Genomic DNA, 19718 nt, shown 5'->3' on the forward strand with positions numbered 1-19718 from the left:
GATTCTGCACCATCTGCTTTCTCGTTTAGGCCGATAAGGAGCGGAATAAACTTCATGCTGCCTTGAAAACATGATGATTTTTGGGATGTTTTACAAGGAATCTAAGAATAATTTTATTACCCCTTCACTGCTGTAGGAGTTGTCATATTATTTTATTTTTAAATTCAAAGCATTATACTTTAAAAGCTCTCAAAATGTCTGAAATATTAAAAAATCTAGTCGGAGATGAGGTTTATGAAAAAAGCATCACTTAGAATTAAAACAAAGATGCAAGGAAAGGAAATAACATCAAATATTTTCCAAAAGGCTCAGACAACTTCTACTGTTTGACGTACTACATTCCAAGTTATTTATACTTATATGGTACATATCTATAAACCTTCTACTTTATCATTTTGTTGGTGTTTTTAATTTTATACTGTTTTTGTTTGTTTGTCATATAAGCACAACTGTACATAGATGCTGCAACAACTAAATTTCCAAACTTGGGATGAATAAAATCTTTTGTCAGACTGGAAGTGAGAGCAAACAAGTTGCAAATTAAGCAAAATTCTGAACAGCTGATAAATAAATAAACATATACAATATTTGTATAGTGTTTTGAGCACATATTTACATATCTAACACATCCTGAATTTCCCCTCTGGGGATGAATAAAGTATCTATCTGTCTCTGTCTCTATCTCTCTCTCGTCTCTCTCTATCTAGCTATCTATCTATCTATACATCTTTACAGCTATACATCTATCTATACAGATCAATTCCAGCTTTAAAGAAACGGCAGATTTTGACCTAAAATAGCTTTGAATGAAAGGAACTGAAATGCAGCTGAGAACAGGAGTGTCGTTGACCTGGGTGTTCCAGCTCATCTGAGGCTTTCTAGGAGTTTGTTCCAGACGTACGGAGCATAGAAGCTGAATGCAGCTTCTCCATGTCTGCTTCTGACTCTGGGAACTGATGAAAGACCTGATCCAGATGACCTGTAGGGTCTGCTGGGTTCGTAATGGGACCGGCAGCCAGTGTAAAGACCTCAGAACTGGACTGATGTGGTCCACCTCTTGGTTTTAGTGAGGACTTAGGGTGGAGGTAGGATGCAAATGAGTTTGGCGTTCTCATCATTTTGAAGGGTGTTTGTTTATGTCCAGTGGCGATAAAACAAACCTTTGTGGTAAAACGCAAGTCACGTTTGCACAATATAGAAGGAAACATGTGCTCATGACTTAGCAGGATAAAAGTAGGTAATTAAAGATAAGAAAAACTCTCAAATTCAAACATTCATATCTAAGTAGTGATATCAGTGCCGATTAACTCTCAAGATTGCAGGAGCGCTGCATAGTTTAAATTACAATTGAAGTCATCTGTTAAAAATCTCTGTATTTTTTTCATTTTGCAACGTATATTTAAAAAAAAACACAAAATAATTCTTTCATAATATCATGCAGCCTTGTGTTCTTCAAATTTGAATGAAATTGAGATGTTTCTTATTTGTGCTGTTGTTGTTTAGCTGTATTTCCTGCTTCAGCTTCTCCGGGAACGCAGATGGAATTCCACCAGTAGCTAAATCCAGTATGATGCATCTTTCCTCCTGTGGGCTTGCTTGTGGAGCAAATAAAGAATTAAAAAGTAAATTAAAAAGCAGACAGTTTTTAGTTTAAACATGTTCAACATTTAACTTCCCTACGGTGTTATAAATAAAATGGACCCATTTCAGTGTCACTTGTGATGACTTTACAGTTTTCTTTTTAAAAGACAGACACAGAAGGCCATGCAGATTCAGTCTACCTCATTTTAATATGTTTTTAAAAAGCAATTTGTTGGTCTGTTTAAACACAGTTAAGTATCAATTCTGATTATTTCATTGCTGAGAATTTTTTCCTTTCTGGCTCCTCCAGAGACTAAAAAGATCATTTTTAGTATAATTAATCTATTGACAAGAGAAAGAAGTATAAATAACCTTTAAAGCTGAAAAGCTGATACAGTTCAAACTTTGTCATGAATGGTTCTAAGCAGATGAAAATATACATGAAAATCAGCCAGATAATGCAGTTTTCTGCGTTTTCTGTCCCTTCTCAGTGGCACAAGATGTATAACTAGCAAAGTAGTGGTTCTTCTTCATGCAAATGTTAGAGTTTAGATATTAAAACTTACCTAAAGTGTTGTAAACTGTTAATGCATGTTACTTTGTCCCACTTTGACATTATATTATCCATGCTTCTCTATTCAGAGAACTTTGTCATAAAGCTGTCAAATGTTCTTTAGTAGAAATGATGAAATGATCACATTTCCGCCAGCTCTGGACTCATTTCCATTTTAGTTCAATAGCTTGTTGAAAACTGAAGTGGAAAAGTTGCTGCAAAAGACGGACACTTGAATTATGAGGATTTGATCTCTGATCAAGGTCATCACTTGAGCTTGAAAACCCTCAGTGGGACTTGTGACGTACACTGTCCAGCCGATGAAAAAAGCAACACTAATATTGTGTAAGACCGCCTTCAGCTTGGTGTGCAGTCAAGGTAGACAGTGCCTACCCAAAGCAGAAAGGAATAAATAAAATCATGCCATTTTAATTGTTTTTCCACATTCTTTTATCATTATTTTTTATTTTATCTTTAAAATAATTTATTATAACTAGTAATACAGTATATATCGATTTTAAAGTCATTGAGTGCTTTTCATAGCTTAATTACCAGGGACTCAACAGCACCTCCTCCTGGCCACTCAGAGAAGCTGTAGCTCGCTGTATTACAGTCAAAACCACACAGAGCCACATTTTCCTCTCATATCATCGTAAAGATGTGTGTTTGAGCATGTGCGGTCATTTTCTCCACTTAAAAATCATCCATGTTAAAAGACAGGACATTACACTGTTTTTACGTCATTGTGGTATATCAATAATTGATGTGCGTTCAATAGAATTGGTGAATTGATGCTTTGCTCTAAAGCAAGCTGATCCCGATAGAGGCTTAAAATGTGTCCATGTCTTTCTTTTTTTTTTTTAAGGGAAAAAAGGTCAACTTACGCTACTGGCTGTCATGACAGATAAAGTTAATTGGGAGAGTCGGGGGGACTGCAACTTAATCCTTTAGCTAGCTTTGCAAGCTTTTAATAGTGTCTTACGATTTTGATTTTGTTAGATTATTCAAGCACTTAACACCTGCCTCCATGTATCAGTTATGTTATGTGCATAACGGGGTTTACGAACAGCTTTTAACATGTCCAGCTCCGCTTTTCCCTTCAAAGTAAAAAAAAATAAACACAGAATGTGTCCACAGTTTTGGACTTAAAATATGGTAGTGGAGGATTTATCTCTGCGCCTTTTTACAACTTGTCCGTCATTGTCCGTATTCTGTTTACGCGTTTTCCAAAACTGATATGTCATGTGACGAGACAGTTGAAGAGAAACACTTTGCCCCCTGCTGGACGAAAGCGGTAACTTAGTCTCCATCTGGCATCTAAACATAAACATTTCAAATTGGGAAAAAAATATTTTGACGACAAAAAAAAAAAAAAACATTTAAAATTTTTTTTTTTTTTAAATTCCGATTTTTATGTAAATAAATTTTTTTTCTCCCATCTCTAACGCCTACCTAACCCTCGAGCTCACTGCACGTGCCCAGCCACAGCACATGTTCAGCTATATCACAAGACTTTTTTTCCATCCAGTGTTGCATTCATTCTTCACAAAGATGCTGATGATGATGATGATGTTGATAATGATGATGTCCAATCCCTGTGCAAAGCCTTCACCAGCACATCTCAAAGATTCTCAATGTGGTTCAGATCTGTACTCTGGTGATTTCCTTCACATTGTTCATGCGGAAAGGTTTTCTGCCAAGATGGATGTCAACTTTTTTTTTTTTTTTTTGTACACAGGCAGTGTATATATTTAGATATTGTGTCTCTTTTTTCTGTTAAGAGATGCCTGTTAATGAAAAAAGATGAAAACGGGACAGACTGCCCGGGGCATCACGCCACAGCTGTGTTTCACTTTACCACATCACACACTATCTACATATCAACACACTGGCCATTTTTAATACTCACCGTCTGATTTAACACACGATGCCTTATTGAAAGAAAACAATAAAAAACAAATAGAAAGCAGGAGATACAAGCCAGCATTGGACTTTTGATGCCTGGAGAGACATCAGATAAATCCCACATTTGGGGCGCTAAAGTACAAAATTCTGCTAAATTTCACCTGGAATATTTACATGCGGTGCAGATTTTGAAGAGAAAATGCACGAATAGTTGCAAAGCTGCCACCTAAGTGGAAATATCACTGAAAAAAAAAAATAAAAAAATAAAAAATATGTATGTATATATATATATATATGTTTATATATATATATATATATGTTTATATATATATATATATATGTATATATGTATATATGTATATGTATATATGTATTTATATGTATATGTATATATGTATATATATATATGTATATATGTATATGTATATATGTATTTATATGTATATGTAAATATGTATTTATATGTGTATATATATGTATGTGTATATATATATGTATGTGTATATATGTATGTATGTATATATACATATATGTAGTTGTGCTCATATTTATTCATACACTTTCATTAAAGAAGAAAAAAAACAGCTGATTGTAAAATAAGATGAAATTGACTAAAGTAATAAATAATAAAAATTTTATGAAAATCATTACATTATTTTCTAATTCTGGTTCAAGAGAAATATCTTTTTAAAAAACAAACAAATAAGATAATTTATTACATATTACATCAGTCATAAACTAATATTTAGTTGAACAATTCTTTAATGTTTCCGCTCCAGTCAGGTGTTTTCTGTTCCTCTCAGTCAGACTTCTGCACCTGTTGACAGGTATTTTGTCCCACTGTTCAACAGAAAAGTGCTCTAATTTGTCCAGGACACATTTGTTATATTTTTTTTCCTTTCTTCAACTCAATTAAATGAAAATTGAGTGTCTTATATTACTAAATTATATTTTTGCAAATTTGTAGTTATTGTTCGTTTTTTAAGTCTCCAGTTATTTGAGTGACTGTTGTAAATTCAACCTTTTCTTTAATGAAAGGGGATGAAGACATATGAACACAACTGTATGTTGTGCTAAAACTATAAATAAACTGGATTGTAATGACTCATGTTATAAGTCAGTTTTTGGTGGATTACTGGGAGGTTTCATTGGTTAGTTAGTTTCCTAAGTGTTGTAATTTGTGTTTTGAACATTGGTACCATTGACGTTAGCCCAAGAATCCCTGTCACATAAAACACTTTGCCTGTAAATCCAGCACAATGTCTGTGTCAAACCACTTATACGTCCCACTTACAGAGAAGGCAAAGACCACTTACCCCTGACTGGGCTTCAAAACATGGATTATAACATGTTTTTCTGTCAGCCGTTCACATTTTCAATAAAAAGATTAATCTCAGACCAACATCAGAAATACAGAAACTTCAAACCACTTTAGTGACTATGAAATGGATAAACTCCCTCATCCTGCAACCCAGACCCAACCTAAGAACTTTTGTTACAAGAGATCTTGTGTCACTCATGAATTACATCAATCCCCCGTCACCTCGCGCTTATTAACTTAAATAATACAACACTCCACTTCCAGATTACAAACACTTGTGACTGAACAGTTTCAGTGCCACATTGATCAAATAAGAAAAATAGACCTGTGTCACTTTTCTGCTTCTTCTCTCTTATCCCTAAACCCTGAAATTCTCCTGGATTACTTTAAGCCTCTCAGTACATTCAGACATACAGACACCATTAGGAGGAGGTGATCATTGGGGATGAGGTAATCTTATATGAATATATGAATATCTCCTTACAGCTGCAGCCTGACGGCAATTAGAGCTGCAGCATCCTTCCCCCGTGGGAAGGGATCAGCCCAGCCGTGTGCTTTTTGATTGTGCGGCTTTGATGAACAAAATCCGCTGCACACAGCACGTGCCCCCCGCCTTAGTCTCATCACAGAAAGGCAAGGGTTGGGGGCTCTTTTTTTTTTCCTCAGCTGCCTGCAGTAGTATGATGGCAAGGTGTTTGGTGCGGCGATCAAAGCCTCCTTTTTCTGCAAACTCACACTCAAACAATTTCACTTGTAGCTGGATTACTGATCGTGCGATATCCTTGGGCTTTCCTGAGGCTCATTGGCCTGTTAAAGAGGGGGTTTTCTTGCTTTTTCATTGCTGGAGGGAGGAGTTGGATTTCCACATGGTGTCTGGAGAGCATCACGTGGCGCAGAGGAGGAAAGCCCATGGTAACCCAATAATGTCCTCCTCACTGTAAACGATTATGTAATAGTGGTGGCAAACCACTGACAGACTGCTAGTTATGGGACTTAGCCGTGTTAGAAAACCTCATACCCTTAGTTTGTCCCCATATTGTTGTGTAAAATGAAAAGATTTTACTCCTTTTTCCTTTTTTTTTTTTTTTTTATCACATCTCTGGGAATATCCAAACCTTTGTACTTTATCTGAACACTTGCCTCAGCTCCACAGACATGTGTGTTAAAGCCTTATCAGCAAAGAATGTCCAATCCCTGTTCAATGAAAGCATTTAAAAGACTTGCCTCTTGACATTATATTACCATTACAATGAAAGGTCTCAGGCTACGTCCCTTTATGGACTCGGCGCTTGTTACTTGTGGTTTTTAGAATTACAAAATGTTCCGTTTGATTAAAATGCTATAAAATGCAAATGCAGGACATCATTATGACCACATTTACATAAAGCATTAACTGCAACAATGGCTTAAAAAGTTCAACTTTATGGGATGCTTTGGATGCTGAGGGAATTAAGGAATCAGGTGGCTCAAGTCAGCTTTGACATATTTTTATTTATCTTTTCTTTTTTTTAAGTCAGCATGAATAAAAGCATCTATATTTTGCCTTTCTATATGTGCAACCTCATATGTGTGTATGTAAGTAAGGGCTTAGCTGAAAGTACAGGTGCAGCTTTGGGAAAGTAGGAGATACATCCCTCTCAGTATTTCGGACATGTGCATTTGTCTCCTCAAATAACATTAAAAGACTGACTTTATAAAAACCACTCTGACATTACTGGTAATGCATCAGACATGGGCTGGAGTGCAGTGCTATTTGTTAAAGTAGTGGAGGTCTGGAGTACGTGTACACGTGTATGCTAGGTGTGGACACACAAATTACATTGCTTCTTTTCAACGTTATGCAAGCACTGCGTTCATGTTCGCAACATTAAATATTTTAATCACTTTTATTGCTCACAAAATTACATGATGTACCGCGGACAATCTGACCTTTAAGAGAAAATCCGTTAAAGGGCCAATAGCTTAACGCCACCTCATAGCCACTCCTGCAATGCATGTATACATGTGCACGAGTCCTCGATCACCAGGAGGTCTTGCATGGAAGGAAAAATAGATGATATTGAGTCTGTAATAACACTGAACACAGTGTTCCATGTTATGAGCTTAATGTGTAATAGGTTCGTGCCACCTGCTCCACTGGTGCATGTATCGCTCCCTCCTGCAGCTGCCCACTTGGTGGGATGCAGATGTGTCGCTATTCGTGTGTGGAAAGCTCATATTGTGTGTATCCTACCAATGACCTTATTCTTGCTGAGAAATAGTTCTGGTCATACAGGTAAAGTATGTATCAATGTGCATACTAGCCGTTACCTTACCACTGTTAAAGAGCATGTTACAGGTTAGAAACACCCTTAAATCAATATGTAGAAAAATATTGTAGGAACTGATGTTGAATAAAAACACACTTATAAATACGCTATTATGGGCTTTTAAAGTAGTTTCTATAAGAATTTTATGACTGCATCTAAAACTGTAAGACAGGAAGTGACATAGGAAAAAGCAGATGTTGGTGTGAAAAGCACCCAATCGCAAGATCCGCAGTACCAGCATCTCACCTGTAGGTGGTGTGTATTTATTCTTTTCAAGGGTAGATCTTGACCTAACAACCACAAAAATATTAGAAAGGTTTCAACAAATCCCTTACTTATCCACTATATTCACTCTTTTATCCATTTTTTAACACAATTATGATTTTTTTATTATTTAGTCAGAAAAAAAGAACAAAACGTGCCACAAAGGAGCCAAACACCCCCCCCCTCCCCCCCCCAGTGGTTCTATAACTGCCTTTGGTCTGACCCACAAGATACCAAACGTCAGTTTCCACATCGCTAATGTTCTCTGGTTTGCATGCTGCTCTGGGTGGGAAAATTGAATCGAAAAATAGAAAATCAGGATTTTTTTTTGCTTCACAAATCGATTTTTTTTTTTTTTAAATCTTTTTTTTCTTAAATAAATAAAAATAATCCAGAATCTTATTGTTGTCATTTTTATTGTTTTATTGATCTTTTTACTCATCTTCTTGGGCATTATAGCAGCAGAATGATGGTCTGGCTTATTGTGTTTTTTCCTCATTGAAATCAAGAAAATGAAAAAAGAAAAGAAAAGAAAATTTATTCTGTTTTTAATCTACAAAAATTAGCTATATCAAAGAATTGTGAGAATTGCAATTTAAATCGAATCGGCACCCAAAAAATCGGAATCGAATCGAACTGGGACAAAAGCATATCGTCACAGCCCTACATGCTGCACCCATCTTCCAGTCAGGTGACAGTGGCGTCTTCCAGGACTCCTTTTGGGACCAAGCTTTGGTGGGCTTTGAGGTCTGCTTGGGATCGTTGTCCTGTTGGAACGTTCACTGACGCCCAAGCTTCAGTTTCCTCACAGACAACATGACATTCTCTTGGGATTTCCTGATACTTGATTCCATCCATCCTGTTTGGCTTGTTCCTGTAGTGTTATCAGAGTGGAGAGGACTTTTCTGATGCTTTTGGGTCAGTAGTGGTCTACGCCCTGCAGTTGAAGTAGAGCGCTCCAGTGTATACTGTCCTCTTCACTGTGGAAACTGAAACCTCGGTGTCTGCTGCCAACAAGTCTTGCTGAAGGTCTTTTGCTGTCCCTTAAAGACACTACAGAACTTTTGCCATTTTCCCGTCACACGCCTCCTATCGACGGCTAATTCGGCCTCCATCTTGCATCCTACCTGACCTGTTAGCTCTCTCCAGCCAGCAAAAGACCATCTTACGATGACTCTTGTTTTGTCTCTCTCTTTCTATTAATCTTCTTGCATTTTTCTGCTGAATCAGCGACGTTGTGTGTTCAAAACAGCCAGTTCCCTATGATACCATGAAGCAAAACTCTGCTGCGTGTAAAAGGTAAATCGTGCTGTTTCTCTGCGTCGGGACGCTGCTGGTAGCAGCGGCTCTAGAAATGCACATGATAGATGTTGCTGTGTCATTGAACATGTCCAGGGCACAGAGTTTTATGGTCATATAGTTATGTAATGCGTCTCTAAGGGTTTTTGACCACCTGCCTCCTCAGGAATCTGGTAGCAGCCATTGATAGCTTCTTATATCTGCCATGTCCAGGTACCAGACAGAGGAAGTGCTCCTCAAACTGGAAACGTGTGAACTATGCTTCCAACTGTATCTCAGTTCAGGAACATTCACTGCCTTGTATCTCTTGTTGTGTCTTTTATTTGTTTATACAAAGCAGGTTGAATTTGGATAAAAACCACATGATATTAGCTGTGTTAAGCTATTAAAATGGTTCTTGTTTGATTTGTTTATGGAAACAACTGCTAGTTTGTACATTTTGCTAGTAAACTTTAGTTGCCGTGGGGGGTGATCCATTTCCACTGCAACGGCACAAAATCAGCTTGGTTTGCAGAGATAATGCCAAACTCATTTTTAATATGTTATGTCAAAAACATTAAGTTGCTACATTATGTTCACAGATTTATATCTGCTTTAGTGGTTTATTTCAAGAGCCAAGGTAAAAATCCCAAATTTATTTGTCTAATGCAGGCCTGAATGATCTCGCGACCGCCAGTTTGAGAAAAACTGCTCCAGGGATCAGAACTAATCAGTATGTATCAATATGTACAAATAGCAAAACATTTTTCCTCCAACAGAGCATCAGATCAATCACATCATCTCCTTTTAGAAAAGATAAATATGTTCAAATAAGTGTCTTGGTACTTGGTGATTATGTGTTTATTAGTGTATTTGACACGTTTCATTCGGACAGAAAAGGTTTGTTAAGTTGACTTAAACGACTGTCACCTTTCAGTTATCCAGAAATGTAGACAAACTGATTGATTGTATTTCATTTCTAATAAAAGTCCGTTTTTCTTTTCCTTCAGATGCTGATGACTGTGGCTGTGTGTTACTCCACACATCAAGAAAGGTAAGGACAAAGGATTGAACAAGAAAGAAGTTATAAACCGTATCTATGATCGAATCTTCGTAGAATGATTTAAGGACTCTCCACCTTGCAGACAGCAAGCGCGGTTGTTTATATGTCAGTGAAAGCCTGATATTGACTTCCCTGAATGTTACACATCTTTTTAATTTGATGGAAATTTTAAATACTCCTCAAAAAGTAGCTGTGAATAATTTATGGTTTTCATCGTGGCAGGGAAGCAAACAGTGATGCAAACTTTGGACTTGAAGCCGGCGAGATCCGGTGGAAGTTTTTGAAAAGAATAAACTTAGTTCGTGTCCAAATGGTAACAAAGCTCTGATCACCAACACTGTTCAGGCAGACTAAACTCCCACTTGATAAGATTTTAGCTGCCCAGACATATAATCCAAACATAAGTTAACAGGACAGGAAGACATTGAAATGCAAAAGTTTTCCACTGTTGATTTAATTTTTTTATGTATTTAACTTCTTTCATTAAATGAAAACATATTTTGAATTCTGAATATATCTTTAAGTTAAACTTGAATGAAAGAAGAAGCAGCAGAAGTATCTGCGTCCACCCAGTACAATATATAAACAAACAGGCAACAAAATCAATAAAATAAATATAAAAATCTACAGAACTTAATCAGGCACAAGACATCCCACTAACCAAACCTTTTTCCTTTTTTCTTTTTCAACCCCACCATTTTCCTTTGACTTCCAGTTATAAAACTCACTATAAATCATCTTTTACATCAAACGAGGTTTAATTTTCACATTCTTCATTATATCTGTTCAATAAAACTTCTTTAATTTTCCTTTTACACAAAATTTTTTATCTCAACTTTTGCACTTCTTGGCCCAAATCATGACACAACCAGACTCCTTTAATGTATCCCTAAAATACAGTTTCATGACAATCCCCACACTTTTAAAAATAATGACTTTCTCTATTATGTCAAGGTGAAGAAATAGTCTGAGCAGTAACCACAGACTGACGGTCTGCAGGTTAGACGTGAAAGAATTGATGAAATAAACTCTAAAATCAAACGTTTTGGTGCAGCCAATATGGTGAAGTTGTCTTTATCTACTGGTTTCCATCTTGTTACAGTATAAATGATTCAGCAAACATAGTTAATTGAATTGAATAATACTTCACTAACCCCGAAAAGGAAAAGCATTTTGCAGGATAGAGTCAATAACAGTTATAAGCAGTGGTGATAGACCCTCAAGAGTTGGGTACTTTTAATTTTCGCCCTTTAGAAAGAAAAAATAAAAAATAAAAAGGTAAACAGTGTTTCAGAAAAGGGGACATGTACGACTGCTCTGAACAGTTTACCCCAAAAATGCATCATCATATTTGTTCATTGTCACATCATTTCTGCTCTTTGGTTTCATGGAGGAAGAGTTTTGAAATAACTAAACCAGTACTGGCACACAGACTGGTGAGAGACAGATACATAGACATACATACATATATATGTCTATGTTCAGGCTAAAGTTAGCGCAGCTGATGGCTAACTGCACCAGTGTGGCATAGGTAACCTTACCTGAGCTGCTGGGTGATGTATGTACATGTGTATGGACGTTTTTCTTTGTAAAAGCAGCATCACACGGGGTTTAGATGTGGGTATACTACATATACCTGTGTATACCCTGGACTACACCACTGGTTATAAGCCATTAGTCATATTAAACAAGTTTAAACCTTTTTGGGATTATTATTTAGTATCATGTCCAGGATGGACACCATCTGTTTCCAGTCATCCCTCCTCCTTACCTGACTGCACTGTCGAGCCTCTCTGCTGGACAGTCGGACCATCGTAAACCATTTGGGTTGAACTGGGAAAATCTTCTAGTGTCTCAGTGTGACTTTCTGTATTCCTGCCATGTCCTCATCAGCCCTCCAAGCAGATCTGTTTTATTTCACCCCACGACAATAAAGAGAAGAAACTTCTGTTTTCTTTCTGACTGGATTTGGGTTTTTATCTCAGGCATGAGTTCAACCAGCTCCTCCCACATGTAAACAACTTTCCCACTGGGGTAGTTACTAGTTACTCAGCAGTATTACCAGCGGTTTTCCATTAATCAGCATCCAAACCAACATGCAAAAATATCTTTAAAATCACTGTTTTTAAAAAGAAAAAATTCAGGACGCAGCAACAGACACAAGCTGACCGTAGCTCCTGCACCTGGTTGGAGAAGTGCTGCTCCACCATGTGACTCATTGGACATTACAGATAAACTGTCTTCCCTCCTCCCTCTGCACTGATGTTGCACATCCTGCATTTAGGAATGCTCCTCTCCCCAAATGTTGTGCTCTGAATGTGAAACTGTCAGTATTATACCTGCACCTGAGCCAGCTGCAGAAAGTTTTACCTGCACGATGCACAAACTGGGAATTTTAAACAGTAAAATTGTGTTTTTTATGTAATAAAGTGAAGTAGAGTAGATTTGCAGTGAGACTTTCTCCTGCATCATTTACAATTGGTCTGTATGGAGCATCCCTGAAGTACAAACTCACACAGATAAATAAATCCTTTGTCATGTTATTGTAATTCCTCCCTGATTGACATCCAGTGGGATTTATGGTCATCCTCAGGTCATATGTGGTCTCTGGCATCTCAATCAGTTTTGTTTATAAATAAATCCTGGAGCTGGCGCCGGAATGAATCCTTCATGTGATGTAGTGAGACCTGAACAAACACAATAACAACCCATCATCGCATGCCATAAGAACCTAATCAGCTTTTATTTTACTTCATTATTATCCAAAAAAAAAACATCTGTTGTTACTGAGATGAAAATATTTCAATTATTTATTTAATTACTTATTATATCTGACTTTACTGCTAATTTAATAGGATTTCTTCTGTCTACTTGCAGTAATATGTGTCTCAGATAGTGAAGTTGATTTAAGGCGATTCGTACGAGGAAGAGAGCAGTCGGCTCATTTTACAGCTGCCTTTTCATGCTGATGTGTAAAGTCAGAGACTTCTACACGTGCAGCACATCAATCATTCACCGCGCTTGCACTGGATATTTCCTAACATCACGGGTCAAGATGTTTAACGCAGAAGCAGAGAGTTTAGGTTGAAACTGCTGAACAAGGCCGTTGGTTGTCTTCCTCACTACAAGCTTGTCAGTGATTTCAGTCTTCCTGCCAACAGCTTGCCTGCTTCTTCTGGCTAATCTCCCTTCCCTGTCCCACACTTCTGTTTGTTTGCACTGCCCTTCTGTTTATTTCTGATCAGTTTCACATGGTCACATCAACACTTCCCCTCAAACAAGCATGCGCTGCTTCGTCCCGCTCGAAGTGGTCCACAGATATTTGTACTTATAGGTACATATATGCTGTAGTCTATGTAGTATATGTCTGCAACACTGCTCCGAGAACAGAATTTTCCCACAAAGATTAAAACCACAAATGCATTCTAAGCGAAGAAGGCACTTCTTCACAAAACAAATCTCTCATTTTTTATTTTGAAACTGATCATTTCAAAATCACACAAGAATTTTGCACATTCTTCCGTTTCAGCTTCAGGTTTTTGCCAACTCTTCCCGACAAACCGACGTTCAAACAAAAAGCTAGCACGACTAAAAGCCTGAATAATTCATTTTTAATCTTTTATTCGCTTCAGTTCAGTCACACATCCTGGTATTTTTGTACAAACAACATAAAATGTATGTTTATGGAGGTCTTTGCAGAAATAACTTGAAAGTCTGCAGACCTGGACTTTCTTCTCGGCGCTTGTTTGGGTTTCTAAAGAACAGCAGGAAATCCACTCATCTTCAGAATTTCTGTCAATCACACAATCAATGAAATTGAGGACTGGTGAGTGTCTGGGCTCTTAATCGAGCTGTGTTTGCCTCTCTGTGCATTCTTCTCTTTATGGGGGATTCTCAGACACCACTGAGACGGGGATAAACTGCAGCAGGGTGAAGTGCACCGTCAGACTCAGAGGGGACAGTGTAAAAATGTATACATATTAGTAAGCCAGACCTTTCAGGAGCTTTTACACTTTATTCCTTTTGAAGATTGAAGTATGAAGATGTCACTGTGTAAAAATCTGTTTAAAGCAGAACATTTACTTACAGTAAACATTAAGAAGTCCAGCGTTCAAATTTTCATTCTCCTTTTACAATATCATTCAGATAACAGAAATGTAAAGACATCATGCTGATTTTTCCAAATCTGAGACACTAAATGTCTAAAAATCTGCATTTCTCTTTACATTCAGACCTACAGAAACAAGGCTTGGAAGCATTAATAACTCTCACTGGCATATTTATAATAGAAATTTTAGTTTAAGTTCAATTCAATTCAACTTTATTTATATCGCGTCAAATCCCAGCAATGCCATCTCAAGACGCTTTACAGACAGAGAAAAAAACATAATGAGAGCCAATTCAAAATAGCAATATAAGTAAACCAACAGATTGAGTTGGAGGGTCCAACTCAATCTCCCATCCTGAGCAAGCACACTGGCGACAGTGGGAAGGAAAAAACTCCCTTTTAACAGGAAGGAAACCTCCGGCAGAACCCGGCTCAAGGACAGGCAGCCATCTGCCTCTGCTCCACTCCCAGCATCTATTAAACCCCTAAAATCTCATGTCTGCTGAGAATATTTAAATTTTCTCCATTTAATAGAAAAGTTGTGGGTCTAAAAATGACTTGGACATCTCTGCATACTTCCTTATGTTGCTATTAACTCTGCTACGAAGTGGAAATATGAGAGTAAATGAGGGTGTTTTACTCTTGCATCCTGGTTCCCTGATCCAGACTAAAGCCTCGTTTCTACCAGTGGGTGCTGGTTGGGACGGTTAACTGTAATGTTGCGTTTCTGCAGCCGGAGAGGGAGTATCAGCCAGATGCCTCGGCTACGTGATGGCATGACGCCACGCCAGGTTCTCTCTGGAGCTCTTCCTCCCCGGTGATCCCCAGGAAAGTGCAGACATCCTCCGAACGGTGCTTCATGGCATTTTTAATTAGAATTATTCAACAAAAAGCAGATTGGTTGCTCCAAAAAAAGAATAACTGGCTTGTTTTTATGCCAGGTTGCACAGAAGGGAAGTTTTTCAACCAATCAGAGGATTGCAGAGGGTGAAAAGATCCCGAAAGAAAGAAGGACGTGTTGTAGAGCTGCTCAATTATGACAAAAGTTATAATCACGATTATTTTGACTGAAATTGAGATCTCGATTATTTAACACGATTATCCAGTATTTCTAAACAACGCTGCACGTCGTGGTGTTCTAGACTCCGTGTCGCACATTATAACCGTCTAATGTACGGTTCCGAGTTGTTTAATCCGCTTTCACCGCTTATATAGGAACTATTTTACGTTGGCCTGGATGTACGTTTTATGACCAAACAACCGCTGTCAGGCTGCAGCGCGTTTCTCTCGTTCACCTGTTAAAAGACGGCTGATCTGAACCAGCTGGTTAACGCGTTGCTATGGTAACGCCCCGTAACGGAGGGATATTACAGTGTTTAACTGGCCGAACTATGTATAGGAAAATAATGCAGCCAGTTGTCACTGACAATGGTATAAACTATGTTTAGGTGAACTTCCACAACCTACTGCAGTTATTCTACATTGACCTGCAGCCGGAGCCGACTGAGACTGGCCGCCTGGGAGTGCTTTAGGACGGGAGAGGCTCCCGCTGCTCCTTCCTTACAGTAACTGCAGAACAATATGTGCCTTCAAGTCAGTCGCCAAAACACCAGAAAAGTCTTTAATAACTCCAGTAAAAGCTGTTAGATTTGTCGCTTTTAACAAAAAAAGTCTCCAGATTTAGCGAGAAAGTCTCCAAGTTGGCAACAGTGTCTGAATGAAAGCAAAGCGGCTGTGGGAGGAGTTTACAGCACAGCGCTGCAACGCCAGAGACGCTCGATTAGCAGCTGAAGACAGCAGGAGAGGAAACTGCAGAGAGGAAAATAATCACACCCTTTTATCTTTATCATCGTTGGAAACCCAGATCGTACTGAGATTAAAATCCGATTAATTGCCCAGCCCTAACGGCCTGGGTTAGGTATTGGGGAAACCCTTCCCAGATGTCATGTGTGGAAATTCAAAATGATGCGTCCCAACCCGTCCTGTTCCGTCCCGGTCCAGCTCGCACCGCACCCGTTGGTAGAAACGAGGCTTAAACACAGTTGTCCTCTTCCACTTTGCTCTCCGCGCAGACTTCCTTGTTTTTTCTTCATCATAGAATAAATTTCTGATAAAAGTCGAGAAGCTCACACACTGACTGGACAACCTGTCAGATGTACATACTGTTGACAGAACTGACAAACCTCCCAAACAGCGCTGTGTGTTTGGGTTGGGCGAGTCCTTGTGATGCTTCTGGAAACCAGCACGCCTGCCAGCTGCACAGCTGTTTGTCACACAGCTCCTGTGGGAACAATCGAGATAAGCTTGAAATCAACTGTGTACTGTATGTTTGCAGTGTATGCTTATATCCCACTTGGGTCATAAGTGGACCAAAACCTGCCTTTTCAAGCAGTCTTGGTCCACGTATCGGGTTCCCACCATGATTAACGCGACAGCACATCGTTTCAAAGCATAACCATGCTGATGTGAATCCACCTGAAGCTTCAGCCTTCATTTTTCCACAGTATCTGTGAAGGACAAAGGTCCAGCTGGTCCTCTACTGGTCATTACGCCTCTTTGTGAAGACGCAGAAGTTACATCTAACATCAGCTACTAGCTTGGTTGTGTTAGGTAATCATCAATGTGTCAGACACGTAAGAAGTCTTACTCCTCGTTTCTACAGTATGTGAAGGTGGTGAACTTTGAGGAGGAGGTCCGGGCACACCGGGACTTGGATGACTTCCTGGTGAAGGCGACCATTCTGCTGGATGAGACGGCCGCCTCCCTGGATGATGTTCTCAAACGAATGTTGCACCACGTGGGCCAGGACAGCCATACCTCTGAGCCCAGCTGCAACTTTGAGGAGGTGATGAGCATGCTTTTCACAGATGCAGGAGCTCAGGAGGTCAACGGTAAGCAAACATCCCGTCTTTTTACGCCTGTGTGTGTGTGTGCGCGCGTGTGCGTGTGTGTGTGTGTGTGTGTGTGTGTGAGAGTTAATAATAAAGTCAAGGACACATGAAACATGATCAGATGACAGGCGTCGACCAACTGTGTCTGATGTCTGCTCATGTAAACACCTCTGAGAAAACTTTGCCTCAGGCTGAGGAGCAGAGTTGTCAGATGAACTTGACTCAGACTCAAGCCGCTTTTTTCTGATGTTTGATCTGCCTTTTCTAATTAGATTTCATTGTTCTGGGCAGTGGATGGTGGCGCACATTAATGCACGGCTGTATGGGATTCTGTATGAGTTCTGCTTCCAGTTGTAGATCAATAGTTCTCAGATGACTGTAAATGGTTTAGAGATGTTTTTGGTTTAACCTTTTCACTCTACTTCACCCCGCTGCTACTGACACCAGCCTGCTGGATGCACGTTAAACACTTTGATTTAACATCGTAGAGGAAGAAGAAGAAGAAGAGCAGAGAACAGAATCAGTGTTTCCAAATGCTAAAGTAACATAATCTAACAACATACCTCAACAGTTTATAAATACTCTTCTCTTGTCCAGATTCATTTGCAAAATTTAACAAGGCATATCCAAGTCTGGCGTGGGCTTCCGGATCCATGTCACATAGTTCAGCCCAGGTCCTGCTGGCTAAACAAGCCTCATGGTTAAGGTGAATCTCCTCAGCCCATTAGAGCAGCAGTAATCCATCCTCTTACATAACAGTATGCAGCCGAAGCCGATGCCTTGTTTTCAGCCACAAGCTTTACACAAACTAACCAAAACCTTGTTTCCCTTTTAGTTAATGTCACATACAATGTGGGGAAACGTTTCATTACTTCTAACAATGAAGAGAAAGAAAGAAAGCGTGCGGTGAGGTGGGAGTTTCCTGACACTTCACCGGCGTGTGAAGGTAATGGTGGTGTAAAGGCAGCCTGTAATGTACTCTGTGTCCAGTGTTTTCCTGTCTGCTGGGCCCATGCCGCCAGCTGTTGATGCTTAGTCGGAGGTGGCTGGTGTGTGACGCTCACCCTGCACAGCCACTCCTGACAGATCGGCAAGGTGATAATTGACTTCTGTCATCGATCACTCATGTAGCTCTTTAAATGGCTCTCTGAGACTCTCAGGCTGCGTTGGCAGCTGCTACTTCACTGTTCTCTCCCAGAATACCCCACAAGGAGGCAAAGGAACTTGCTTTTTTCCCTTTTTTTTTCATGGATGCCATCCTAAAAGAAGGATTTATAGAGGGGTTTTGGATCTGTTTTCTAAAATTGCATAAATTAAATAATAGTCTTTTTTGATCATACCAGTCATACTTTGTAATAAAAACTGCTGATTTTTTCTGGGGAAATCATAAACGGAAGGTAAAAAGGTATTTAGGTTTGTTTTTGTGCTGAAGATACCAAAAACAGTCACAACAAAGAAACAAAATCCCATTTAAAACATGCAAATGAGCAACAGAATCAAGAGCAGCTGCTGAGTTATACGTACAGAAGTGTTTACTGTTCAAGCAGAAAAATAACGACGACGTTAGCGTACACTTTCAAATATGTATCACAACATCTGTTTTCCAAGGAGTGCGTCGATTTCACTTATCTTTAATTTAATTTAGTCCCAGTAATTATTTAATAAGGAGGCCTTTTTCTCATTTGGAAATCCTTTTCTTCTTTTGCAATTTGTTCCCTTCAGTTAAACTCAGACTTTAGTGGCGAGGTCCCCGAATTCACACGTGACGCTCTCACACCAGTTCTGAACCGGGAGAAATATCTCTGGGGGTGGAACAAAGACTCATCCCGGGGGAATACATTCACATTATACCCAAGTATGTTATCGACGGGACATATCTCTTGAGGTATTAATTTCTGCCGTATCTACGCTCGCTCTGCCATGGTTGGGTATTACAGCTGGCGAGAGCACCGGCTCATTTGGAGTGTAATACTGTACAGCTGTGAGATAAAGAGAACAGGGAGAGATTATAACAGCCACTGAAAGAAGAGAGAAATTACAGAAATGAAAGAGATGACAGCCTACAGAGATAATTAGTCCAACTTGTACAGAAGAGTTGGTTTTTAGAGGCCATTGTGCTTTTTTTTTTTTTTTTTTTTTATAAATGCTTTTGTCTCAGGATTCTGCTCTGGAGAACAGTGCATGCATTGTGCGCAGGGATAACGACCAGTACTGCTGCTGCTGCTGCTCATGGTGATGATGATGCAATGTGTGAATAATAATCTGACTTCCTCTTTTATTACATCGACTTCAACTTCTGCCAAAGCAAAAGTTGCATCCTCTCGCATGAAATATTTACATCCGTAAGTGGCCTGGATGCTGAAGATGACAGGCCGCAGAGTGACTAATCAATGTTTTGAGTCATTTACTATTGTATAATAGCATTTTCCTCTTTCCCTGCATGAC

General features: G+C 39.0%; 1 protein-coding gene across 1 annotated transcript in view; it reads left to right on the forward strand.

Moving 5' to 3' along the window:
• Window positions 1-19718, forward strand: part of slc4a11 (solute carrier family 4 member 11) — a gene marked incomplete at its 5' end in the record, with an annotated part of 161488 nt that overhangs the window by 83045 nt on the left and 58725 nt on the right. The window contains 2 exons of the mRNA XM_079262670.1: window positions 10222-10265; window positions 17045-17273. Coding sequence (XP_079118796.1) covers window positions 10222-10265; window positions 17045-17273 — 273 coding nt within the window. The remainder of the gene's footprint in view (window positions 1-10221; window positions 10266-17044; window positions 17274-19718) is intronic.

The sequence above is a fragment of the Telmatherina bonti genome (genome assembly GCF_933228915.1).
Source record: "Telmatherina bonti genome assembly, chromosome: 22".
Lineage (NCBI taxonomy): Eukaryota > Metazoa > Chordata > Actinopteri > Atheriniformes > Telmatherinidae > Telmatherina > Telmatherina bonti.